This window comes from Erythrolamprus reginae, chromosome 9, assembly GCF_031021105.1.
Source record: "Erythrolamprus reginae isolate rEryReg1 chromosome 9, rEryReg1.hap1, whole genome shotgun sequence".
Classification (NCBI taxonomy): Eukaryota; Metazoa; Chordata; class Lepidosauria; order Squamata; family Dipsadidae; genus Erythrolamprus; species Erythrolamprus reginae.
The window spans coordinates 30,521,353-30,548,717 of NC_091958.1; the positions used below are offsets into that span (position 1 = coordinate 30,521,353).

The 27,365-nt window shown below is 44.4% G+C and overlaps 1 protein-coding gene across 1 annotated transcript in view; it reads right to left on the reverse strand.

The window, feature by feature from the left end:
• LOC139172047 (tyrosine-protein phosphatase non-receptor type substrate 1-like) overlaps positions 1-24,648 on the reverse strand; it is a 54,688-nt gene extending 30,040 nt beyond the window's left edge. The window contains exons 1-3 of the mRNA XM_070760710.1: positions 24,479-24,648; positions 15,184-15,237; positions 3,430-3,762 (exon numbers count right to left, since the gene is read on the reverse strand). Coding sequence (XP_070616811.1) covers positions 3,430-3,762; positions 15,184-15,237; positions 24,479-24,530 — 439 coding nt within the window. The 5' untranslated portion in view covers positions 24,531-24,648. The remainder of the gene's footprint in view (positions 1-3,429; positions 3,763-15,183; positions 15,238-24,478) is intronic.
• Positions 24,649-27,365: the final 2,717 nt, after the last annotated feature.

A 27,365-nucleotide genomic window follows, 5' to 3' on the forward strand; every position in this document is an offset into this window, starting at 1 on the left:
CATGAAACCACTGGGTGAGATCATCCAAGGGCATGGGGTGAGGTATCATCAATATGCCAATGATACCCAGTTATAAATCTCCACCCCATGTCCAGTCAGTGAAGCAGTGGAAGTGATGTGCCGGTGCCTGGAGGCTGTTGGGGCCTGGATGGGTGTCAACAAACTCAAACTCAACCCAGACAAGACGGAGTGGCTGTGGGTCTTGCCTCCCAAGGACAATTCCATCTGTCCGTCCATTACCCTGGGGGGAGAATCATTGACCCCCTCAGAGAGGGTTCGCAACTTGGGCGTCCTCCTCGATCCACAGCTTACATTAGAGAAACATCTTTCAGCTGTGGTGAGGGGGGCATTCACCCAGGTTCGCCTGGTGCATCAGTTGCGACCCTATTTGGACTGGGAGTCACTGCTCACAATTACTCATGCCCTCATCACCTCGAGGCTCGACTACTGTAACGCTCTCTACATGGGGCTACCCTTGAAAAGTGTTCGGAAACTTCAGATCATGCAGAATGCAGCTGCGAGAGCAATCATGGGCTCCTCTAAATATGCCCATGTCACACCAACACTCCGCAGTCTGCATTGGTTGCCGATCAGTTTCCGGTCACAATTCAAAGTGTTGGTTATGACCTATAAAGCCCTTCATGGCACCGGACCAGATTACCTCAGGGACCGCCTTCTGCCGCACGAATCCCAGCGACCAGTTAGGTCCCACAGAGTGGGCCTTCTCCGGGTCCCGTCAACTAAACAATGTTGCTTGGCGGGAGCCAGGGGAAGAGCCTTCTCTGTGGCGGCCCCGGCCCTCTGGAACCAACTCCCCCCAGAGATTAGAATTGGTCCCACCCTCCTTGCCTTTCGTAAACTACTTAAAACCCACCTCTGCCACCAGGCATGGGGGAATTAAGATTTCTTCTCCCCCCTAGGCCGTTACAATCGTATGAATGGTATGTTTGTATGTGTGTTTGGTTTTCTATATTAAGGGGTTTTAATTTGCTTTTAGTATTGGATTATAATTGTATATTGTCTATGATTGCTGTTAGCCGCCCCGAATTTTTGGAGAAGGGCGGCATATAAATCCAATAAAACTTGAAACTTGAATAAACTACTGGGCCCACCAGAAGTTGGGAGACAGGCCATTTCCGGCTTCCAGAGGGCCTCTGGGGAGTCAGGGGAAGCTGTTTTTGCCCTCTCCAGGCATTGAATTATGGTTGTGGGCACTCACACATGTGTGATAGCGCACATGCATGCTCTTTTGGCACCCGAGGGGAAAAAAAGTTCACCATCACTGTCTAGTGTATCTCTCTCTCTCTCTCTCTCTCTCTCTCTCTCTCTCTCTCTCTCTCTCTCTCTCTCTCTGTATGTGTGTGTGTGTATATATATATATATATATATATATATATATATATATATATATATATATATACACACACACACATATGTGTGTGTGTGTGTGCATTTAATTATGTACATCTATCTATCTATCTATCTATCTATCTTCTTTGGAGTATAAATATTCTGTATATTTTCAGAATATAAGATGCACCTTAGTTTTGGGGGAGGAAAACAAGGGGAAAAAATCTGCCTCCCAGCAAACAGCAAACGGTACAGATGATATGCACTGTTATTGTCTATTTGTGTGCATGTGTGTGCCTGATCCATAGAAAGAATTAGAGAAATGTTCATTATGGCAGTATATTAATGTCAGAAAGTTATCTTAAATATAATCACACTAATTTCTTCCAATTATTTAAATAGATCTACTCCAAACATGACTAAGTCAGGGTTTAACTCAGCTGCCTTATCTTAATATTAAACAGGACATTGCTACATTTCAGATTATAGTTGTACAGATGCTGTTGAAATTGATGTGGCTTTCTGGAAGTATCTATTATTCTCTGCCTCTCCTAGCAATTTGCCTCCTTTCAGCTTTAGCTTCACTTTCATTTTAGCATGTGGACCTGCCTGCAGCTTCAATCAGCTGATTGAAGGGGGCAACAACAGTTATTATTATTATTATTATTATTATTATTATTATTTATTAGATTTGTATGCCGCCCCTCTCCGGAGACTCAGAGCGGCTCACAACAACAAAACAGTACAAATCCAATAGTTAAAACCCTCAATATAAAAACAATCATACATCTCATACAAATCCATACATAAAATGGAACGGCCCAGGGGAATCAATTTCCCCATGCCTGACGGCAGAGGCTGGTTTTGAGGAGTTTGTGAAAGGCAAGGAGGGTGGAGGCAATCCTAATCTCCGGGGGGAACTGGTTCCAGAGGGTCGGGGCCGCCACAGAGAAGGCTCTTCCCCTGGGTCCCACCAGACAACATTGTTTTGTCAACGGGACTCGGAGAAGGCCAACTCTGTGGGACCTAACTGGTCGCTGGGATTCGTGCGGCAGAAGGCGGTCCTGGAGATATTCCAAGAGATGTTCCTCCTTAACAGTTCCCAGAATGTATGTTTTATGTGTAAGGGATTGACCCCAAAATTTCCATTGCTAAGTAAGATATTTTTAAGTAGGTTTTGTACCATTTATGACTTTTCTTGACACATTTGTTAAGTAAATCATTGCAGTGTTAAATATGCATACACACACACACATAGATACATATAAAAGATTATGTATGCATGTGTGTATACATACACTCACAGAGAGAGAGAGAGAGAAAAGAGATCAAGGCTTGGAGGTTAATATACCTTCCAATGATACAGATGGATCCACCTGGGTAGTTTTCTTGATCTATAGGTTATGGTATGATTTGTTCAAACCTTCATTCTTTTTATGTGTGGCATAATGTCTAAGGACTCCCTGTTGGCAACTGGACAGGAATAGCAATAGCAACAGCACTTAGACTTATATACTGCTTCACAGGGTTTTACAGCCCTCTCAAAGTGGTTTACAGAATCCCAACAATCTGGCTTCTCATTTTACTGACCCCAGAAGAGTAAATCTTGATCTGGTCAGGATCAAACTCTTGGCAGTGGGAAGAGTCATCATGCATTCTAACCTCTGGACATCATGGAAGGAGGGAGGGAGGGAGGGAGGGAGGGAGGGAAGGAAGGAAGGAAGGAAGGAAGGAAGGGCAATAGCCCTTAGACTTACATACTGTTTCACAGTGCTTTACAGTCATTTACAGAGTCAGCCTATTGCACCCAACTTGGCAACTTTAAGATTTGTGGATCTCTGGGGGTGGAAGACCACAAGATTTAATGTTGCCAAGTTTGAAGACCTCTGAGTTAGACCCTCTCCCAAATCTAGCTGAACTGCTACATTTTCATAGAATGGACAACAGCAAAATGAATTTAAGGTTCCCATGCATGCATGCATGCATGCATGAATGAATGAATGAATGAATGAATGAATGAATAAATAAATAAATAAATAAATAAATAAATAAATAAATAAATAAAACAAGTATATTTACCCCAGATTGTCACATTTGTGCTCCCACTTTTCAAATATCCTGAATCACAAATTTCACAATGATAGATTCCAGAGTCAGCAGCAACAGTCGAGTTAAGAATTAAAATGCTGGATTTGTTCATTGTATTATTAATGACCAAAATCCGGGATGAATTTTTGAGGATCTTTTCTTTTTTCTCCATCTTCTTCCAGTTTACATACCACCTTGAAGAAACGTTGCCTTCCACTCTGCAATTCAATGTCGCATCTGACCCTTCTGATAGGTTCAAAAATAGAGGCCTTTGAATGACAGAAAAGGACCCAGAACTTGGCAGTTGTGGCTTCCCTGTGGAACCTGAATGGGAAGCAGAAACACAACAGCCCGTTGAAAGCTTAAAATGAAAGTGCTGTAGTCCAAGACAGGGAAGCTGGGTCTGAATTTCAACTCATTGTCACTGAGGGGGTGGTATGTGAGAATGAGCTTGGGCGGCCGGAAAGAGCGCGAGAGAGCTGCAGACGGGAGAACCAATAAGTAAAACTGTTTAACCAGTATGTCTGTAACTGAGGAGTCCTTGGTGCTCTCTGGGTTTGATTATTTGCTCCTCCTCCTCCACCTCCTCCTCCTCCTCGCCACAAACCCCACTCCCTTCTGGCACTGGTGATGTTACCTAGGTGGATCATGAAACATTGGCTAAAAAACAATCGAGCCCAGTGTTAAGTTCGGAATAATGAGGGACACATTGTAGTCTGATTCGTGTTTATTAGGAATCCGCTGCGTTCTCCCTTTTAAAAGTTTTCCCTGTAGAGGCAGCCTCTTGAATTTCCCGGCTGCGTCTTAGTCAATCCGCAGCCGGCATGCATATACACTCTATTTACAAAATCATATTTACATAACCAACATTTGCATATACATATGTACATACGTAACACCCAGAGAGCCCTATTTCAACCCTGAACTACACAAATTCTCCTTTATTGGAAGAGAAATTTTATAGCTCAGGGTTGAACTGTGGAGTCCTTGGTGTTCTCTAATCTTGGTTGTGTGTGTGTGAGAGAGGGGTGGGGAGGGAAGGGGAGGGGTGGTCTCAAGCAGCATCAGCATCATCCTTTGGTCTGTCAGGAATGTATAACTTCCTCTCTGTTTTCTTATGGGAGGTTTTGCAATCTAAGTACATCTGAGTGGCTCACAACTGGTAATAATAAACACAGTTAAAGAAACCAATATAGAAACATATAAAAACTTCCATCAACAATCTAAAAATGTAACATTATGGTCAGCAGCGGAATTCATTCTACCTGAGGGGAATATAGCTGATTTCTGTTTTTTTGAAGTCAGTCTCGACTCCTGGCAACTCCCTGGACCTGAACAACTTCTTGCTGTTTCATCACACTTTCAATCTCGGTTTTAGGACTTTGGTTATTTCATTTGAATTTCTTTTTTGGCTTCATTTTGCTCTCTTTGCAACTTCCATTTCCTTTGTGGATTGACACTACTTCCCCATATCATTTCAGACTTTTTGACTGCATCTGCAGCCAGCTCTGGAATGCGTGGGCATTATAACAATGTTTTATTTATTTTATTTATTTGTTTGTTTGTCAAACATGTGGGTGGGCTGCTGCCCGGACGGGGGGGGGGCACAGGGGGGTAGCGAAAATGGAGCCCCCCCAGAGCCCCCAATTTGCACTGAAAGAAGTTGAAAGAAAATGCAGGACATCCTGCATAAGCCATAGCCACAGTGTGGTAGTAAAAAATTTGGTAGCCCTCCACTGGATAGCAGGCATATAAATATAAACATAGGCAAAGTAAGTACAAGTAAATGAGTACAATAGGGCAGTAAGACAGACATGATAGGCACGATGGTGCGCTTATGCACGCCCCTTACAGACCTCTTAGGAAAGGGGTGAAGTCCACAGTACACAGTCTGAGGTTAAAGTTTTTGGGGTTTGAGGAAGAAACCCCAGAGTCAGGCAGTGCATTCCAGGCATTGATCACTCTGGTGCTGAAGTCGTGTTTTCCGCAGTCAAGTTTGCAGTGGTTTACATTAGGTTTGTATTTATTGTGTGCTTATGTATTGCTGTGGTTGTAGCTGAAGTTTTCATTGACAGGTAGGACATTGTGGCAGATGATTTTATGAACTACATTTAGATCAGATCGAAGGCAATGTAGTTTTAAGTTATTTATGCCCAAGATGATGAATGATGCACATGAATCATCTTAGGCTTAGATCAATGATGGCAAACTTGTTTTTGTTCACATGCCAAAAGGTGTGTGTGTGTGTGTGTGTGTGTATGTGTGCCAGCATGCGTGCATGTGCCCACACCCCTTTCATCCCCCCTGCATGTGCCCCCTGCCCTGCACTGCCACCCATGCATGCGCACAGGCCTTACTGAAGCCTGGTAGATGAAAAAAATCTCCCAATGGGCAAACCGGACGTTCGAGAAAACACACTTCCGGTTTGCGTTTGTGCTGTTTTTTGCACTCCGGAGGGTTTAGGGAAGCTTCCTGAACCCTCTGGAGGGCAAAAAAGAGCAAAGGGGAGAATCGGGATAGGCAGAAGCTGCTGGGTAAAGAGTGACCAGAATCGAGGGAACCCTCTCCCACAACAGCCAAGGAGCAGGAGCTTGGGGGGAAGAAAGCTTCTGCGTTTGGCTGCACAGAGGGAAAGCAGCAGAGGTCTTTCTTTCTTTTCCCCAAGCTCCAGCTCTTCGGCTTCCATAACCCAGTCAGGGCAGCAGAAATATCCATTCTGCTGTTTCTTCTGATACAGCGAAAAAACCAGTAATTGATTATCAGCAATCTGCAGATTACTAAAACAATGTTTGGCTGTTACCGCCAACTCAGTAATATCCATGGAGACTAATGAAAATAAATAGTTCCGAAATTGATCAAAATTACTGAACTTTGTTGTTGCCTGTCCACGTCCTGCTCAGTTGATCACGGATTGTGAGCATTGAGAGACGAGTGTATCCTAGACAACTGTATTTGACACCTGAGTCTGATAGCAAGGAGGTCTGATAGGATGTGGGGTCTGAAAAGTCCAGAGACAAAGGCTTAAGTAAAGACGTTTCCTTTATTCAGCTCTTAAAAGGGAAGTGACAATCAGCGGGAACACGTCTGGCTTAACCTGGAGAGTAGCCGCTCTTTTATACATTTGCGGCTCCCGCCAAAAGAGAGCAGCCAGCGTCTGAGCCCATCAGGCACGACTTCCTGTTTCAGCACAGACAGCGTTTTTTCATGGAACCAACTATTTACATAGGATTCAACACCCCTCCCTCCTTAGTCAAGAATACATCAATCAAGTAAGCCATGTGACGAAATCCTCCAATCTGCTCGGTCTACGCAGGGTTCTCTCCGACCTGCGCAGTTCATTTAAGTCCTCGCTTCCAACGGTGGAGGTCGGTTCGCCTGTACCTCCCCAGTGCGGCTGGGGCCGAGTTTGGGCTCCGGCCCGCTGAGTCGAGTGGGCAGGCACAACACCGACCTCTGAGGACGAAGATGGCTCGGCGTCGCTGGAGGACCTTTCCTGGCTCAGTAAGTCCATTTGAATGTCCATTAAAGCGGGTTGCGCGTTACCGTCTATTAGAGTGGAAGAGTCTGTTTTAGCGGTTTGCTCAGGGGAGGTTTCAATGCGCTTTCGTACATGGTCACTGTGCCGCTTCCACATTCGACCATCTTCCAATTTTACAATATATGTTTTAGGAGCAGTTTGTTGTACAATTGTTCCCTTCATCCAATTCAAACCCCCATCAAAATTCTTTGCAAAAATACTTTGACCCAAATACAATTGTCTTTCAGGATTTACATACATAGGATTATGAGTACAATACCTTGGGTGTAATCTATCCAGTGGGGATCTAAGTTTCCTTCCCATTAGTATTTCAGCAGGACTTATGTGTGCGCGGGAATTTGGTGTAATATGTTGTGTTAACAAAAATTGGTCCAGATGCTGTTGTACATCTCCAGGGCCTGACCTGCGCAATGCTTCTTTTGCAACCCGAACGTACCGTTCTGCCAACCCGTTAGCCCAGGGCGAGTAAGGCGAGATGAGAGCATGTCTGATCCCCAAGTTATCTAAAAATAATTCAAATTGCCTGGCTGTCAATTGGGGCCCATTGTCTGACACTAAGATGTCAGGACAGCCATGGGTGGCAAACAAATGGCGCAGAACCTTAATTGTAGCACTAGTGGTTATGTTATTCATTGCAATGATTTCAACCCACTTGGAAAATGCATCTACCACTATTAAGAAATATTGTGACCCCACTGGCCCTGCAAAATCAATATGGACCCTGGACCAAGGCCCTGCAGGTTGCTCCCACTCAGCTGGAGTTGTTTTGGGAGGATTTGGCCGAGACTCTTGGCATGGATCACACTTGGCTACCCACTTTTCAATATCAGTATCCAGACCTGGCCACCATAAGTGCCCCCTAGCTAGACCCTTCATCCTGACAATACCAGGGTGGCCCACATGTAGCATGGTGAGTACTTTGGTCTTTAGACTTTCAGGAATGATTACTCTATCACCCCACAACAGGCACCCTTTAACATATGACAATTCCAATCTTTTGGTTTTAAAATCACTTAAGTTTGTTTCTACAGAGTCATTTTGCCACCCCTTGAGTACACAGTTTACCACCTTTTTCAAAATTGGGTCTTGCTGCGTGTGCACAGCCACCTCCCTTGTTGTTGTTAGTGGGTTATCTTCAAGTTCTATCATTAAAACATCAGCAGATGGGGCAGGGTCCTCTACTAACTCTGTCATTGGGCACCTACTAAGACCATCTGCGTGGTTGATGGTTTTACCCCCTTTGTGAATGAGCTCGTACTGGTACCCTGAGAGAAACAAGGCCCATCTAATTAGTGTTGGAGACATAAATGGGGGAGTTGGTTTGTTAGGGGCTAAGAGGCCTAGTAAAGGCTTGTGGTCAGTAACCAATTCAAAACTCCTGCCAAAAAGATAGTTATGAAACTTCTTCACCCCAGCCACTAACGCTAGAGCCTCCTTATCTAGTTGGCTGTAATTTCTCTCAGTATTGGTCATTGTTCTGGAAAAGAAATCAATTGGGGCCTCTGTATTATTCGGCAAAACGTGTGCCAAGACCCCTCCCACGCCATATGGGGACGCATCGCACGTAAGCCTGACGGGTAGCAAAGTGCTATACTGGACTACTACACTTGTGGAAGTTAACAGCTGCTTTATTTGTAAAAAGGCTTTGTGCTCAGTTCTCCCCCATGTCCAAAGGGTTCCTTTCTGAAGCAGCCGGTGTAGAGGCTCTGCTGCTGTTGCCTTCTGTTTTAAAAAAACAGAGTAAAAGTTTAGAAGGCCTAAGAATGCCTGCAATTCTGTTTTATTCTGAGGCTCTGGGGCTTCCCTGATGGCTTTTAATTTTTCAGTAGTGGGGTGGATGCCTTCCCCATCGATTCTATATCCTAAGAATTCCACACTGCTGGTTCCCCACACACATTTGTCAGGTTTGATCCTTAGCCCTTTATCTTGTAGTCTATGTAATACTTCTCTTATTCTTTTGTTGAGTTGAGATTGGTTTTCTCCTGAAATTAAAATGTCATCAAAATAGGGAATGGTCCTTTTAATTCCTGACAACAAACGTTCCATTATGCTTTGAAAAATCCCGGGGGCTATGCTTACTCCAAATTGTAATCTGGTACATTTAAACGCACCCCTGTGGGTGACAATTGTTTGTGCGAGTGCTGTCGGTTTATCGACAGGGAGTTGCTGGTAAGCTTGGGCTAAATCGATTTTTGCGAACACTTTCCCTTCCCCCAGGGAGTGAAGGAGCTGTTGTACCACTGGAATGGGGTAAGGGTGATGTTGGAGGCAGGGCCGCTGATAGACGGGTATTACTGGGACTGCTGTCCCGGGCCCCGGGCAAATTGGAAAATTGGGGGGGCCCGGGCCCCGGCGCCCGCCAAAAACTCCCCAACCCCGAAGAGAGCCTGAATAATGGGGGGGCGGGCCCGGCGCTTCTGCTGCTGAGCCCAGTCTTCTCCTGGTGGCTTTCGACTCCTCCCGCCAAGGAGCTGCAAGGCTGGCCTCGGCTCCCCTTCCCTAAACCCCCGCCAGCCCCCTCCTTCCCTTCCCGCCCTGCCCTCCTTCCCCGAGGCGTCCCTTGCCCATCATCCCCTGCCGGCCAATGGGGCAGCGGGACTGCTAGATGGGCAGCTCTTCCGGCGAGAGTAGGCCTCCGCCTGCGCAGAAAGCATCCTCCCTCACACCCAGCGCCGGCCATGGGGGCTTCCGCCGCCGCCTTCCGCAAGGCCCCCAGAGGAGCCACGTGGGTCTTCTCCTGGTGAGTCACCGCTCCCACTGACTCCCCTACCGCGGCGGCTCTTTCGTTTGAGAGCTCCGCGCTGCGTCCCAGCCTTTTCTATATCCCTTGCCGGATGTATAGATGGATGGATGCATGGATGCATGGAAGGAGGGAGGGAGAGATGGATGGAGCGATGATAGCTAGCTAGCTAGATGGACAGAGAGATAGATAGATTAGTCTCCCTTCCTTTTCATTATTAGAAAAAAATATGTTACACATATAGGTAGAATATTTATATATATTATATATATTATATATCCCTTTTCATTCTTACGGATGGTATGCGTCGTCCACGATTTATATTTATTTTCACCCACATACGCACGCCCACACGCCGGACCTATTCAAACCCGAATTCAAGGGGCAGCGAGAGTGTAGGGGGGGGAGCTTTGCAACCTGCAGCCCAGGCGTCCCGGGGACTTGCAGCAGGTGAGAATCGCCGCCGGAATTTCCAGCAAGACAAAAGAGAAAAAAAAGTTTCGCTTCGGAAGCGGCCGGGAGTCTGTGCTTTTGACAGCCCCCCCACCCCCCGCTTCGTTTAGGGGCGTGGAGGAAATGCCGCCCGGGTGACAGGGGAGCCGATGGTAACCGCCCTTTTGATAGCTGGAGCAATTAAAAAGGGGAGGAGCTCCAGGCCAGGGAGGGGAAGGCGAGGGGGGGGTGCATGAAGGAATGCCTCCCTCCCTTCCTTCCTCCGGTATAAAAACCCAGGTGAGGCGTCGCGAGGGCTCCACGCGGGCTCTTCCGGCCCGGCCCACTCAGGAGCAAGAGAGGGACAGAGAGAAAGAAAGAGGGACAGAGAAAGAAAGAGAGGGACAGAGAGAAAGAGGGACAGAGAGAAAGAAAGAGAGGGACAGAGAGAAAGAAAGAGAGGGACAGAGAGAAAGAAAGAGGGACAGAGAGAAAGAGAGGGACAGAGAGAAAGAAAGAGAGGGACAGAGAGAAAGAAAGAGGGACAGAGTGAAAGAAAGAGGGACAGAGAGAAAGAAAGAAAGAGAGGGACAGAGAGAAAGAAAGAGAGGGACAGAGAGAAAGAAAGGGACAGAGAAAGAAAGAGAGGGACAGAGAGAAAGAAAGAGAGGGACAGAGAGAAAGAAAGAGAGGGACAGAGAGAAAGAAAGAGGGACAAAGAGAAAGAGGGACAGAGAGAAAGAAAGAGAGGGACAGAGAGAAAGAAAGAAAGAGAGGGACAGAGAGAAAGAAAGAGGGACAGAGAGAAAGAGAGGGACAGAGAGAAAGAAAGAGAGGGACAGAGAAAAAAGAAAGAGGGTCAGAGTGAAAGAAAGAGGGACAGAGAGAAAGAAAGAGAGGGACAGAGAGAAAGAAAGAGAGGGACAGAGAGAAAGAAAGATGGACAGAGAAAGAAAGAAAGAGAGGGACAGAGAGAAAGAAAGAGAGGGACAGAGAGAAAGAAAGAGAAGGACAGAGAGAAAGAAAGAGAGGGACAGAGTGAAAGAAAGAGGGACAGAGAGAAAGAAAGAGAGGGACAGAGAGAAAGAAAGAGAAGAGAGAGAGAAAGAAAGAGAGAGGGGGGAGAGAAAGGGAAAGATAGAGAGGGAGAGAGAAAGGAAGAAGAGAGATAGAAAGGTAGAGAGAGAGAGAAAGCAGGAGACAGAGAGAGGGAGAGAGAAAGAGGGAGAGATACAAAGAGTGAGTGAAAGAGAGAAGAGAGATAAAGAAAGAGAGAAAGAAAGAGAAAGAGAGGACAGAGAAAGAGAGAGAGAGAATTAGAAAGACAGAAGGACAGAGAGAAAGGGAGAGAGAGAGAAAGAGGAAGAATAAATATTAAATATTGTATTTGTTCCCATTTTGTTTTTTACTTTAAATAAGGTATGTGCAGTGTGCATAGAGATTTGTTCACACGTTTTTTTAATAGTCCGGCCCTCCAACAGTCTGAGGGACAGTGAACTAGCCCCCTGTGTAAAAAGTTTGGGGACCCCTGATCTACACTGTTCAAAAAAATAAAGGAAACACTTAAACAACACAATATAACTCCAAGTAAATCAAACTTCTGTGAAATCAAACTGTCCACTTAGGAAGCAACACTGATTGACAACTTGGAGTTTATATTGTGTTGTTTAAGTGTTCCCTTCACTTTTTTTTGAGCAGTGTACTTTGAAATTAACTTTGATACCACGGGCTCGTTCAGACCTGCGTTCACCGATGCGCGTAAAAACTAGATCGAAAAGGATATTGAGATGTGAAGCAATATGAAATTGTATTTGGTTTTTTTTTTAACAGCTCCTATTTTAATACCACTGATAACTACACAACCCCCTGGATAATTAGAATAGAATAACAGTGGGAAGGCACCTTGGAGGTCTTCTAGTCCAACCCCCTGCTTAGACAGGAATCCTACACTACTTCAGACAGATGATTTTTTTTTAAAAAGTAGTTATTATGTAAACATTAAAAAAATAAGATAGTACATAATCTATCATTTTACAATATACTTATTTGTTTGTTTAAATTTTGTATTTGCATTTTATAAGACAAGCAACAAAACAACACAACATAACAAACACCACCTCCGTCCCTTTTGAACTGTTATCCTCACAGTTCCTTCTTTATATAGTTATACGGCCTGTAACATCAGCGGTTATTATATGATTATTCTATAGTTCCAGTAAAACTAAGGTCAAGTTGTTGCTATCATAATCTTATGAATAAAGTTAATTCTGGGAACATCGGGTTTTATTTACAGCTATTTTCAGATGATTATCTAACATCTTCTTAAAAACTTTTAAAAAGTAGTTTTAAAATGGCACGGGGGGGGGCAGACACTTAGGCTGTATGGGGCCGCAAAATTCCTGATGGCTGCCCTGGTTGGAGGGCTTTGTTGAGCGTTGACTTATAGTCAGCGCAAACCCTCAAAGAGCCATCCGGTTTAAGAGGCGTGACTATGGGTGTTTCCCACGGCCCCTGCTCTACAGGAACTAAAATGCCCTGGCTTATGAGCTTATCTAGCTGTAGGTCAAGCTTGGGAAGGAGTGGGAGGGGTACCCTGCGTGGTTTGAGCCGGACAGGAGGAACCTTGGGGTCAATAGAAAAGGAGATAGGGGGCCCTTTATACGATCCCAAGGTGGGGCTAAACACCTCTGGGAATTCCTGTAAGAAATTTGGCATGCTATCAGAGTTAACAGTACAAATACCAGAAATTTCAATTCCCAATGGTTCCATCCAAGCCAAACCCAGGAGAGAGTGTCTAGCCCCTGCAACAACAATCATAGGAAGGGTACATTTAACAGTTTTAAACATAATAGGTACATTCACTTGGCCTAGAACAGGTATTATCCCCCCTTGAAAATCTCTAATTACCAATGAGGTTTGTAAAAGGTCAGACTTGGAGAGGCTAGGCATGTACATTATAAGCTTTTCCCATGGCATAATGGTGTATTTAGACCCCGTGTCAAGTTCCATAGTGCATGGCTTGTTGTTTAGGAACAGTGAGATTACAATCTTGCCCCCATTTTTTGTTGCCGTGCTATTTACAGAAAATTGATTGTTACCTCTTGAGTAGTCGCGGTTAGCGGTTGAGTAGTTCTTGTGGCCGGAAAACCGAGGAAACCGGTTTTCGCGCGGTTGAGGTGTTTGGGTCTGGAACCGAGGAGGACGAGGAGTGGAGAAAGATTCCTCAGGCAAGCGTGCTCTGCAGGCTTCGGCGATATGGCCGCGTCGGTTGCAGCGGCGGCAAATGGCGTCCCGGAAAGGGCAGCGTTGGCGCGGATGGTTTCCTCGGCAGCCGGAGCAGGGGGCGACGGGGCGAGGGTATCTTGGTTGTCTCGTCTGGTCCTGTTGCAGCAGAAAACAGCTGTCCTCGTTGACGGCTGGTGGGCTGAGGTCGTCTGGGGCCTCTGCGCGGGAAAACGTGGAGTCGATCTTGGCGACGACTTCCCGCTTGTCATGCTCCTTCAGCTCTTTGGCAGCAGCGTCGGCGACCTCTGCGGTTTGTGCCAGCTTGATTACTGCCTGGAGAGACGGCTCGTCTTCGGTGAGGAGCTTGTTTCGGACCATGGCATTTCTCATGCCGAAGATTAGGGCATCAGTGAGGCGAGCTTTCGGGCTATCAAACTTACATTTTGAAAGCACCGTTCGAAGACGCGTAGCGAACTGGTTAATGGATTCGGATTCGAGCTGGGCCATTCTTGAAAACTGGTGCCGGAAAACGACGGCTGGTTTCATAGGCTTGAAATGGCTCGCGAGCTTGGTTTGCAGGATGTCCCAAGTGACGGATTTGGCTGGAAGCGGATCGGTGAGAGTCTGGGCGAGATCGAATATCTCTGGGCCGCAGTAATTCAGGAAAATTGCCTGCTTTCGTTCGGCGTCGGCGTCCCTTATTCCGGCAGCTTCGAGGAAGATCTCGAACTTGGCCATGTAGGCGTCCCAGGAGGATTTCTCCGTATCGAAGAACTCAGGAGCCCGGCCGATTTGAAGGTTGTTCATCTTGCATGTGTGGTTCTTCCGTCCGTCGTCGCCAGTGAAAAGTCCAGAGACAAAGGCTTAAGTAAAGACGGTTCCTTTATTCAGCTCTTAAAAGGGAAGTGACAATCAGCGGGAACACGTCTGGCTTAACCTGGAGAGTAGCTGCTCTTTTATACATTTGCGGCTCCCGCCAAAAGAGAGCAGCCAGCGTCTGAGCCAATCAGGCGCGACTTCCTGTTTCAGCACAGACAGCGTTTTTTCATGGAACCAACTATTTACATAGGATTCAACAGGGTCAGAGGCTGAAAGCCAACCAGAGTCTGTAGCACCTCCAGAGCTGCCCTTGAGTGATTCAGCGGAAGAGGAAGAACCTCTTATTGATGCTGGGGTATGCAGGAGTGTCAGAAGGCAGGAGTTTCTAAACAAGAAGTGGTCTATGCATGAATAGATCTATAGAACACTTGGGCACACCTTTTTGGGTATTTAAAGGTTGTCTTTGTGATGAATGACTGTGGAAGTCAACTGTATAATGTGAATGATAGATGATTGGAGTTGGATGTGGGACTAATTAGTTTATTAGGATAAAATTACCAACTGAGAAGAAGGAAATTCTTATCTCCGGGCTGCCACCAACTCAAAGTGAGTCAGTGAAAAGGAGAGCTGCGTGATCAAAGGAGAAATATCTTTTGAACTTGATATCTGTTCTCGGACGATAATTAGCTGGCACAGAAAAGACATTCCTTGCTTTTTCACTGCATTTTAAAACCTATCTGCTTTATAAAATATTAGAATTATATGCTTAAAATTTGTATACTCTGTGTGCGTGGACCTATATCTTGGAGGGCTCATCGTTGGGACAGAACAAATTTTAGCATCATTTACCTCCATTGTGCGATTTACAGTAGTGAACATTTGTGAACCCATGGGAACCAATTGTAATTCTGCAACACTATGATGAAAGCATTAACAAATACAGTTGCTAAAACAAATAGTATCCCCAAACACCACGAGACATACATCCTACCTGACACTTGTAGTTCCGTTGCGTTCCTCGGTGTTGTGTCCAGGGCAGCCCATTCTAAAAGAAAACATCTCATGATCGAGAAGTTTGATTGATCTTGTTTTTTGTTTTCCCCTTGACTCTCCCATGTCCCCTCGTCAGCCCCCTTCTCGCCCTCCATCCCCCACAGCATCCACATGGGCTCTTTCCATCCACGCCTCCAGCCTCTCCATCCCAGGAGCCTGAACACTTCCAGGCCAGGATTGGTTGTTTACCGAGGTTCGGAGGAGAGATGGAGCCAAGGAGCGAAGTGGGCTGTGGATGGCTGGGACTCCCCGGCTTCCCGCTGCTCCTCAGAAGGGCTGAGCGGGGAAATCGCTGGCCAAATGGAGCCACCTGCTCACCCGGCGCCAGTCAGCCCTCCATGCCTGCCGCGATTAACGAGTCCCACTTTCTCCTCTGCTGCCAGATGGCTGCTGAGAGATCTCTCGGGGAGGAGGGTAGATGTGGCCACGAAGGGGGAACATGAGTGTGCAGTGAGTGCAGGATTCTTGCCACTGTCTCTTGCAAACGCCAGTAAGATCCCCATCTCATGCCCCCCCAGCCACCTCTGGGAAAAGAGTGATTGGAAAAGAATGGCAGGAAAAGCGGGGAGTCCTGGGTTTCCTAGGCATCTTTGTACATTCGGAGCTTCTTGGGCTATGGGGGGGGGGCAAACGAAGATAGCTCCCTCCTCACCAGCAGCCCGAGAAGCCCGGAACATGCGAAGATGCCTGGAAAGCTCGCTGCACATTCAGAACTTCTCGGGCTGCTGCAGTGGAGAGGGAACAGAGATAGCTCCTGTCACCCTCTGGGTGATTGTTTTGCCTCCAGGGCAGGGATAGGCAAACTTGGCTTTTCTATAACATTTGTATTTCAACTCCCAGAATTCCTGAGCTAGCAAATTGGCTCAGGAATTCTGGGAGGTAAAGTCCACAAGTCATAGAAGAGCCAACTTTGCCTACCCCTGCTCCAGGGCTTCCCTGAAGTGTGCAGAGGGCGAAACAGCCTGTCCCAAGGATGAAAATCAGCTGGCCAGCACATGCATGCACACTGGAGCTGATGCAGGGGAACGCCTCACTTGCCCTCCGATGTGGCTTCGTGGGCCATAGTTTGCCATCACGGCTAAGATCATCTAAAAACTTAGATCATCTAAGCACAAATGAGGAACATGAGACACTCAGTGTGGTTTCCAAGATGATATCAAGATGCATGTGACATCCTGTAAGATTGTACTGGAGGCCCATCACTACTTCTTCCCCCAGTCTCGTCTCTCCCCCCCCCCGACATGTTCTGCCTTTTCCTGCTGCTTCTAAAATGTGACTTTCAGTTGCATTGTCCTTCTGCAACCAATTTCAGGTTATTCTGATGCATTTCAGGAAAGGAAAATGATGGCCATGAAAGAGATAAAAGCCATCCTTATAACTGCTCCTCCTTCTTGCCAGACCCACCAAAACTGTGATCCCTGTCAATTTACTTGACTATGCCATCTAGGAGCAGCAAAGCCCATGTGCCAATTATATCAAACTAACAGTTGGCTCATGACTTAGGCCAGGGAGAAGAATGACAGCAGTAGTACCACATTTCAAAAAAAGGTTGGAGTTCAATGGATGCAATAAAGCCAAAACAGAGACCTGAGGATGTATCCAAAGAGGGCAAGCTGGAGAACCTGAGGCTGTTCTTCTCCCAGTCTAATCTAGTCTAGTCTACTCTCCTCTACTCTTGCCTACTGTAACCTAATCTAGTCTAATCTAGCCTACTTTAATCTGCTCTAGTCTACTCCAGTTAGTTTAGTCTAATGAAAAGAAGGACTAGGAGTGACATGGTAACACTTCCAAACTTTGGGGGACTGCCACAAAGGAGAGGAAGGTCAACTTATTCTCCGAAGCCCCTGAAAGTAGAGCAAGAAAGAATGGATGGAAATCAAATGAATGAGAGATTCAATCTAGAATTAAGGAGACTTCATAACAATGAACCAGTGGAAATGCTTGCCTTTAGAAGTTGTGGGTGGCCTATCAAAAGAGGTTTCAAGAAGAGCCATTTGTCTGAAAAGATAGAGACTCTCCTGCTTGAGCAAAGGATTGGACTAGATGGCCGCCAAGGTCCCTTCCAATGATGTTTTTCTATGTTCTCTGTTTTATGTTCTATGTTTGGTGCGGTGTTTTTCAGTCTTAGCTGCCTGAAGCTGTATGAATGATAACATCCAAAAAATGATTAGGGGTTTGAAGGCTAAAATATATGATGGACATTTACAGGAACTGGGCATGGATAAGAAGGACCAGGAGAGACAAGATAGTCATCTTCCAATATTTGAAGGGCTGCCACAGAGAGGAGGGGCTCAAGCTATTTCCCAAGGCACCCAAAGGCCAGACAAGAAATTATGGGTGGAAACTGATCACGGAGAGATTCAACCTAGAAATAAAGATAAATTTCATGAAAATGAAACAATCAACTAATGGAACAACTTGCCTACAGAGGTTGTGAGAGCTCCAACCCTTCAGACTTTCAGCTGATAGGGGATCCCATTCAAGAGGATACTGACTTATTTATCTATTTTGTCAAGAACGTATTGGCAGTATACAAAGATATAACAATGTTTATATACAGTGTTCCCTCGATTTTCATAGGTTCAAACTTCGCGAATAGCCTATACCACGGTTTTTCAAAAAATATTAATTAAAAAATACTTCGCGGTTTTTTTCCTATACCACGGTTTTTCCCACCCGATGACATCATATGTTATCGCCAACTAATAATTTTTGCAAATAAATAACAAAAAAAATAATTATTGTTAATAAATAATTATGTTTATAAATATCAGGATCACTAAGTGTCTTATTCAATGGTGAGTACCAGTAATAATGGTGAGTAAATGGTTGTTAAGGGAATGGGAAATGGTAATTTAGGGGTTTAAAGTGTTAAGGGAAGGTTTGTGATACTGTCCATAGCCAAAAATGGTGTATTTACTTCTGCATCTCTACTTCACGGAAATTCGACTTTCGCGGGCGGTCTCGGAACGCATCCCCCACGGAAATCGAGGGAACACTGTACATGATACTAGCAAGAGAGAAACATGAGGACAGGGGACGGAAGGCACGCTGGTGCACTTATGCACTGATCTGGCAGCCTGTGCAGCTGGCACCCGAGTCGGACAGGGAGGAGACTGGCGAGGACTCAGTGCCAGAGGCAGAGGTTCAGCCAGGGCCTTCGGAACCTCCAGCACCTCTTGATAGTGATGAGGAAGAAGAGGCTTCTCCTCTTCTTAATGCAACAGCATGCAGGGCTGTCAAGAGACGGGGTGGTTACTCCAGAGAAGGCCTCCTCAGAAGTAAGGCTTGGGGCTAATTGGCCATTCCCCTAGTCTACTCATGGACAGCACAGGCAGCTGAAAAGCTGCAGGAAACAACATTTTAGAATCGTGTCTTCATCGTGAGTAACGCATGTCTAGGAAACCTCTACGGAGAGGGGCAGCATACAAATCCAATAAATAAATAAAATAAATAAATACTCTCTTACTCTGCTTTCAGCTTGCTTATCGAGGAAGACTTCTAGGCATTTTGCCAAGCCTTTGAAACTTCGTGAGATAGCAAGAACAATTGTTTACAGGAATGGGGCAGGGCTAGTTTAATGAAAAGAAGGACCAGGGGAGACATGATAGCAGCCTTCAGGGGCTGCCACAAAGAAGAAGGAGTCAAGCTATTCTCCAAAGCACCTGAGAACAGAACAAGAAGCAATGGGTGGAAACTAAAGATGGAGAGAAGCAACTTAGAACTGATGAGAAATTTCCTGACTGTCAGAACAGTTCATCAGTGGAACAGCTTGCCTCCAGAAGTTGTAAATGCTCCAACACTGGAAGTTTTTAAGCAGATATTGGATAACCACCTGTCTGAAGTAGTGTAGGGTTTCCTGCCTAGCTAATTCCCAGCTAATTATTAGCAGTGGTTTATTGATTAAATTAAGTTCATCCAAAGTGTGTGTTTGCTAAGTTTGTAACTGGAGCAGAACACCAAGGGCTGAGAGAGAATGACAAGCCCACGATCATACAGTTGTTTTCACCCAAAGGAAAGAACTAGAACTCAGGGCATGCTGGTTTTAAGCCTGGTGCCTTCACCACTGCCCCAACCTGACTCCTTGTCTTACTTTTGCCAATTATCCAAACTCTCAGCTGCCCATCTTCGCTTGTTTTGAAGCTCGCTAGCAAGTGCTATAACCAGGAGGTAGGGGGCATTTGAGAGGGGAAGCCTACTGGAGGTGTGAAATAATACTGTGGGAAATTTGGTGAGTGTGGTCACTAACAGGAAGCAGAGGGGCTAGACTGAGCCATCTTCCTGCCTTCAAGGACACCGACCCTTACAATAGCACTGGGGACAACAGGGTTCTCAAAACATTGGAATGACACCTGATTGGATTACTCTCAAAATGGGGAGGGGTTTGGGACATGGGGATTGTTTCCTCAGATCTTGCCTCACTTGTGCTGCATCCAATTCCCTAATACATTTTAATGTGGAGAAATCAAAAATTTACATTTCAAGGTTGAATCAGCCTTCTGTCCTTCCAAGGTGGGTAAAATGAGGACCCAGATTGTTGGGGACAATATGCTGACTCTGTAAACTGCTTAGAGAGGGCTGTAAAGGCACTATGAAGTGGTATATAAGTCTAAATGCTATTGCTAAGTGCTATTTACATTTAGGCAGGAAAAATCAAAGGTATAAGTACAGATTAGGCAAGACCTGGCTCAAAACACAGAAAATGTGAGAAGGACCTCATATATATAACACTGTCACCAATCTGGGACTTGACCAACTAGTAACTAACAATACTAGAGTAGATAACTGTCTAGATCTCATCTTCTGCAACAGCAAAAGTACAATATATGGCTTACAAATAATAGAATCTTTCTCCAACAGTGACCACAGCATGATAAACTTCAGTTTCAACCTAGGCCACACCAAGATCCACCCAAATAATGCAACACAGAAATTTAACTTCAAAAAAGCGAACTATGAACTAATTGATACCCATCTCTCAACATTAAACTGGCAAACTTTATTCGCAAACTGCAACTCTACAGATGACCTCTACAACACATTCTTGCTTGAGATGAAAATAATCCAGACTTCACATACCATTAACATCTACCTCAATCAAGAAAAATAGCCTCCCCATCTCAATAAGAAAATTACAAACTAAAAAAAAAAATCTCTCTGGCGTAAAAACAAAAAAGGACAAGTAGTAAACTTCAAAAGCTGTTATAAAAGCATATGCAACCAAATAAAAGCAGAATGTCTCAACTACCACAGCATACAAGAGGAAAACCTCCTATGCTCCAAATCCAACCGAGCCTTTTACAATTTTGTCAACAACAAACTCAAGGACTGTAGACCTATCCCACCTCTCAAAGGACCTAACAACAAAGACAATTCATCCAAAGCTAACCTCCTGAACTCATTCTTTGGCTCAGTCTTTGTCAACAGCAATGGCTCATCCCCCAAATTCATCTCTTGCATCACAAACTCTCTCAATGACCTAACCCAAATAGACTTCAGTGAAGACCGAGTTGAAAAAGCATTATGTGACCTGAAACCCTCTCTATCAGTTGGACCAGATGGCCTATGTACATACTTCCTTAAAAAACCCTCTCTTCTGCTATAGCTGAATCACTGAGCATAATCTTCAAAAAATCCTTCAGAACCAGCATACTTCCCAAACTATGGTCAAAAGCTATGGTCATCCCCATCTTCAAAAAAGGAGACCCCTCTCTTGTCGATAACTACAGACCAATATCACTACACTGCGTCCCATGTAAAGTCATGGAATCAATTATAAATCAATCAATTACTCTCCACCTAGAAACTAATAATCTGCTTTCTAACAAACAATTTGGATTCAGAAAAAAACTATCCTGCAACCTGCAGCTCCTCCACTGCAAAAACATATGGACAACTCATCTTGATCAAGAAAAATCTATAGATGCAATTTATATTGACTTCTGCAAAGCCTTCGATTCAGTGGTGCACGACAAACTACTTCTAAAACTCAAATCCTATGGCATCTCAGGATCCCTCCACAGATGGATTACAGCATTCCTGTCAAACAGACAACAAGTGGTTAAAATAGGAAGCACCATATCTACCCCTGTCCCTGTTAAAAGCGATGTCCCCCAAGGTAGTGTTCTGGGATCAATGCTCTTCATTCTCTACATCAATTACCTTTGCGATCTCATCACAAGCAACTGTGTTCTCTTTGCAGCCGATGTAAAACTCTTCAACACCACCAATAATATAACTGCTCTCCAAAAAGACCTAGACTCCGTTTCTGATTGGTTTAACACATGGCAACTCCAAATCTCAACAAGCAAATGCTCTGTCCTTCACATCGGCAAAAAGAATCAAAACTCCAAATACAAACTGAATCAACAAATTATCACAGATAATCCCCACTCGGTCAAGGACCTCGGAGTACTAATAACTAAAGACTTAAGTGCCAAAGTCTATTGCAACAACATCGCCAAGAAGGCTTTAAGAGTTGTTAATCTAATCCTATGTAGCTTCCGCACTGGCAATCTCACACTACTTACCAGAGCTTATAAACCTTTCGCCACACCCATCCTGGAATATATCTCATCTGTTTGGAACCCATGCCGCATTTCTGGCATTAATACCCTCGAAAATGTCCAGAAGTATTTCACCAGAAGAGCTCTTCACTCCTCTACCTGTAATAGAACACCCTACGAAACTAGACTTATAATCTTGGGTCTAGAAAGCTTAGAACTAAGAAGCCTCAAACATGACCTAAGTATTGCCCACAAGATCATATGCTGCAACGTCCTGCCTGTCAAAGACTACTTCAGCTTTAACCACAACAACACAAGAGCCAACAACAGATACAAGCTTATGTTGTGGTTCAGCCTGAGCAAGATCAAAGACCAGCTGCGTCTCTGCTGCCTCCATGCCCGGGGGAGGCTGAGAGCGAAGAGGAGAGTTCTTGGCAGCCAGACTGGGGAGATAACAATCTGGAAAGTGACGAGGAAGAAGGACCTGGGAACCCTGGGGAGGGGCTCTCTCAAGCAAGTAGCTTGGAGTCTCTGGAGTCATAGGATGATGAGGCACAAGCTATCATTAGTATGCGACAGAGATGCATAGATCAAAGGAGGCAGCAACTGAATAGATATTATCAGCGTTGAATGAGGAACACCAGGGCTTGGGTGTGGTCCTCATTAGCAGGGAAGGGTTTATAAGGCATGAGAACCATTCCAGCAGCGTGGAGTGTTATCACAGTGGAGTTGGAGTTATCTGCCTTTTCTCTCAGCGTTTTGTTCCTGGCTCGTGGCCCAGCAGTCTTGAAGACCTGTGGGAGGTTTGTGCCTGTTAGCAACAGCCTCATTTGTCATCTAGGATCCTGTGTTTTTGTATGAACAATTGCCTTCATGTATCTATTTGGAGTTCCAGTGCTTTCCTGACTTGTAAGGACATTTTCTGTTGGCTTCTTTTCTCTTTACCATTATAAAACTGTGTTTGGATTCAACCGGTGTGTCTGGCTTATCTTTTTGGATTGGTCATAGCTTCCGGAGTGACCCAGACAGAACAGCTTAATATTAACCGCTCCAAATTGGACTGTAAAAAATACGACTTTAGTAATCGAGTTGTCAAAGTGTGGAATTCACTACCGGACTCTGTAGAATCATCCCCTAACCCCCAACACTTTACCCTTAGACTATCCACGGTTGACCTCACCAAGTTCCTAAGAGGTCAGTAAGGGGCTTACATAAGTACACCAAAGTGCCTACCGTCCCCTGTCATATTGTCTCTCCTATATCTCCTATATCTTCTCTTCTATCCCTATATCTTTTTCTGCTGTTCTCTCATAGTTATATTTCACTCCTTTATTTTCTCCTCTATTCCCCCTTTAATACATTCTACCTGATTATATCCTCTATAACCCTCATTGTGTATTATTGTGTGTTGGACAAAACAAATAAACAATAAACAAACAGTCTTAGTGGATGATCACTTGAATACAAGCCACCAGCAACCACCAAGGCAATCCTGGATTGTATAAACTGAAGCATAGAATCAAGATCAGGTGAAGTATTTGTGCCGCTTTACAAAACCTAGTAAGCCACACCTGGAATACCGCAACCAATTTTGGTCGCCACACTACAAAAAAGATGTGGAGACTTTGGAAAAATTTCAGAGAACAGCAACTAAGATGTTCAAAGGCCCAGAGAGTAAAATATATGAAGAACCACTGCAGGATTTGGCTAATCTAAAGAAAAGAAGAATTAGGGCTGACATGATAGAAGAGCCAGGGTGGCGCAATGGTTAGAGTGCAGCAATGCAGGCTGCTTCAGCTAACTGCTAGCTATAGTTCAGTAGTTGAAATCTCCCCACCGGCTCAAGGTTGACTCAGCCTTCCAACCTTCCAAGATGGGTCAAAGGAGGACCCAAATTGTTGGGGGCAAGAGGCTGATTCCGTAAATGGCGTAGAGAGGACTGTAAAAGCACTATGAGGTGGTATTTAAATCTAAATGCTATTACTATTGCTATGATATCAGTATTCTAGTATTTGAGGGGCTGCCACAAAGAAGAGAGGAGTCAAATTATTCTCCAAAGCACCAGAAGGAAAGACAAGAAACAATGGATGGAAACTAAGCAAGGAGGGAAGCAACCTGGAATTCGGGAGAAACTTCCTAACAGTGAGAGCATTTAACCAGTGGAACAGCTTGCCACCAGAAGTCATGGGTGCTCTATCACTGGAGTTTTTAAAGAAGAAACTGCACAGTCACTTATCTAAAATGATATAGGTTCTCCTGCTTGAGCAGGGGGCTGCACTAGAAGACCTCCAAGGTCTCTTCCAGCTCTATTATATTCTAATTCTAGCCCCAAAAAATGGTATTCTCCAATACCAATAGAGTCAAGGGTTGTCCTTTCCTAGGAGCAAAGCTGTCAAATAGACAGCAGGTCTTGTACTCCCCGTCTTGAGATCAGGGTCTCCTTTCAGACTTCTTTAAGACAGAATTGGTAATTGAAGACCACACGTCTTAAAATTCCCAAGCTTGGAGAGCTCTCATCCAGATGATGGCCTGCCTTATTTTTAAAGTTATTTCTGGTATCTGGTTCATGTCCTTCAATTGACATGGCCTTCAACAAGTCACAGCCCACTTCTCCAAGTTGAAATAGCAAAGCCCAAAAATACGATTTGCCATCTTCCTTCCCTGTAGTAGTTACTAGAGCCACATTGGATCTTGAGCAGCTTTTCCCTGAAGTAGAAGAAAACTTACCTATGAAGAGGAAAGGCAAGAAGAGAACAATTTTGACTAGATGGGGGCTCATGTTGCCTCGTGCACTGGAGATTTTCTGCCTCCTGTGGTCTTCAGCTCCACCATCAGGTCCAGTTGTGGGGAGAACTTGGCCAGCGAGGGTTTCTTCTCAAAACTCAATGCAAGGTCGGAAGAGGCTGCTTGGAGAAGTCCAGCCAGCTCTCGGAATGAAAGAGCCCTCCCTTTCACGATCTGCCTTGCCACTCCCCATCTCTGCCTCCAGTTCCTTTTTCTCGTATTCTTTTCACTTTATCTTTTCCTGTTTGCTGTTCCCTTTTCTGACTATTCTCTTGAAGTAAGACCCAAAAAAAATAGTGCTGCACCTTCTATTTGGGCATCCAATTTAGAAGGCTGGTAGAAAAAGATTATACTGTAGATAGAAACAGAAAAACGAGGAGGGGATACATTGTGGACTGTTTTGCATAAACTGGGTTAGAGTAGCTGCATCTGAACAAGATCAGATTATTCAAGGTGGGAAGAACCTCTCTTCTTCTCCAGGAAAGGGATTATAGAGATTACGTATATAGATTAATTAACAGAGTTGGAAGGAATTATATAGATTAATTAACAGAGTTGGAATGAACCATGTTCTACTGCATTATGGGACCGTCTTCTGCTGCCTACCTCTCAGCAACCGATTGGGGCCCACAGGGTCGACCTTCTCAGGATCCCATCGACTAGACAATGTCGATTGGCGGAACCACGTGGGAAAACCTTCTCTGTGGTGGCTCCAGCTCTATGAAACCAACTACTCCCTGAGATCTCCACTATCCCCACCCTTCTGTCCTTCTGGAGGGCCGTGAAAACTTGGCTTTGCCAGCAGACCTGGGGCCAATGAGTTACCCCACCTAGCTCTGGCTAAAAATGATTTATTTTGAGGGGTTTAAACTGATATTAAATTATTTTAAACTGTTGTACGCTGCTCAGGGTCTGGAAGGAGTTGGGCAGCTTATAAATCAAATAAATTGTAGGTCATCTAGGCCAGTGTTTCTGGCTGGGGAATTCTGAGAGTTGAAGTCCAGATATCTTCAAGTTGCCAAGGTTGGGAAACACTGATCTAGGCCAACCCCTACCCAAGCAGACTCTACACCATATTTGATAAATGGTAGTCCAGTCTCTTCTTGAAAGCTGTCGGAGGAACTCTGGGAGTTGAAGTCCACAAGTCTTAGCATTGCCAAGGTTGGAGACCTCTGATCTAGTCCAATCCTCCAACCAAGCAAGAGACCCTACCCCATTTCTGACAGATGACAATCAGTCTTTTCTTGAAAGCCTCCAGGGATGAAGCTCCCACAATTTCCGAAGGCAACTTCTGTTCCATCGTTTGGTTGTTTTCACTGTCAGAAACCGTCTCCTTAAAATTTCTCCTAAATTGGTCTTCCTGCAAAAAGTGGGTTTAAGAGATTCTGATCACAAATAATCATAGAGTCTCGGTGGTGCAGTGGTTAGAGTGCAGTATTGCAGGCTACTTCTGCTGATCACCAGTTGCCAGCAGTTTGGCAGATCGAATCTCAGTAGGCTCAGGGTTGGCTCAGCCTTCCATCCTTCCAGACAGATTTCCAGACAGTTAGAACAGTGGAATAACTTCCCTTCCAAAGTTGTGGGTGCTCCATCATGGGGGGCTTTTAAAAAGAGACTGGACAAGCATTTGTCTGGAATAGTATAGCATCTCCTGCCTGAGCATTATTCTGTATGTTTTGTAATATTTTTTATCACACAGCAAAGTGAGCAAAATATCCACTCTTCCCTTTTCCACAGTGTTTCCTTATTATTTAGCTAAAAGCGGGAAGAAGGTATTATTTTCTATCATTTTTGCATACAAACGTATTTTGCATTTTTCAACCCACGCATGAAATAAAAGTCTAGCTCTTATTCCAAAATTTGCAATTTTTCCCCTCCATTTTCAAATTTATTTAACAGTGGAAAATAAGTATATTATGGGAAAGTTTTCTAAAAATTCAGAGAGTCATGAAAATACAGTCATAAATAAATTCATGGAATTTTTTGAAAAAAACATGTTGGGGTAGGAGTGGAGTGGAGAAATTGGATTGCAAAAATGGTACATTGGGCTATATTTGAATCCACAAAGAATCCATTTGGAGACACATGCCCTGACATATAGATAGACTTTACTGCTAACTTTTAATTAAATATATTCTCAAGTTCAATAAAGTGAGGTTGTCAGATTGACAAAAATAGAAAAACAGATGAATGAGAAATGAAAGGATTAAATATCCGTTTGTTAATCTACTTCCAGTTTCTGGCTGCAAATATTTCTCTAAAAGTTTCCTGCCTTTTTTTTAGTATGTACCCCTTTGTACTTCCTAAACTAATATGCGCATCAGGGTATATTTATTATAATTTGATTTTACCACTTCAGAGCTCTTCTCTAAAGAGAAAATGAAAAACATACAAAACCCTAGTTATTAACCCAATTTCCTGTATGATTATTTATCTTTCCTCTCATTTCCTCTTATCTTATTTTAGGTTCTGCAGTTTTTGTTTTTATTTTATTTCATTGCTAGAATTGTGTTCTGGAGCTGTTATAAATAATTAATGCAATTTTTCAGGAAGTCATCCATAAATAGATAAAAAGCAAGGCCAGGAATTAATTTTATCCAAAAAATATCATTTAATAGGAACGAACCATTATTTCCATCTTACAGGAGAATCAGAACACAGCTTTGCAACCAATTCTCTCAAATTTTGCAGAGCAATTTGCAAATCAGAGAGGAATCTGGTATTTCACCATCTATTTGTTTAAATCTTTTCAGGATACTGAAAATGGATAAATTGTCAAACCACTGATTAAGAGCAAAACTATCTGGTTAAAAAGAGCAACTTTGGAAAC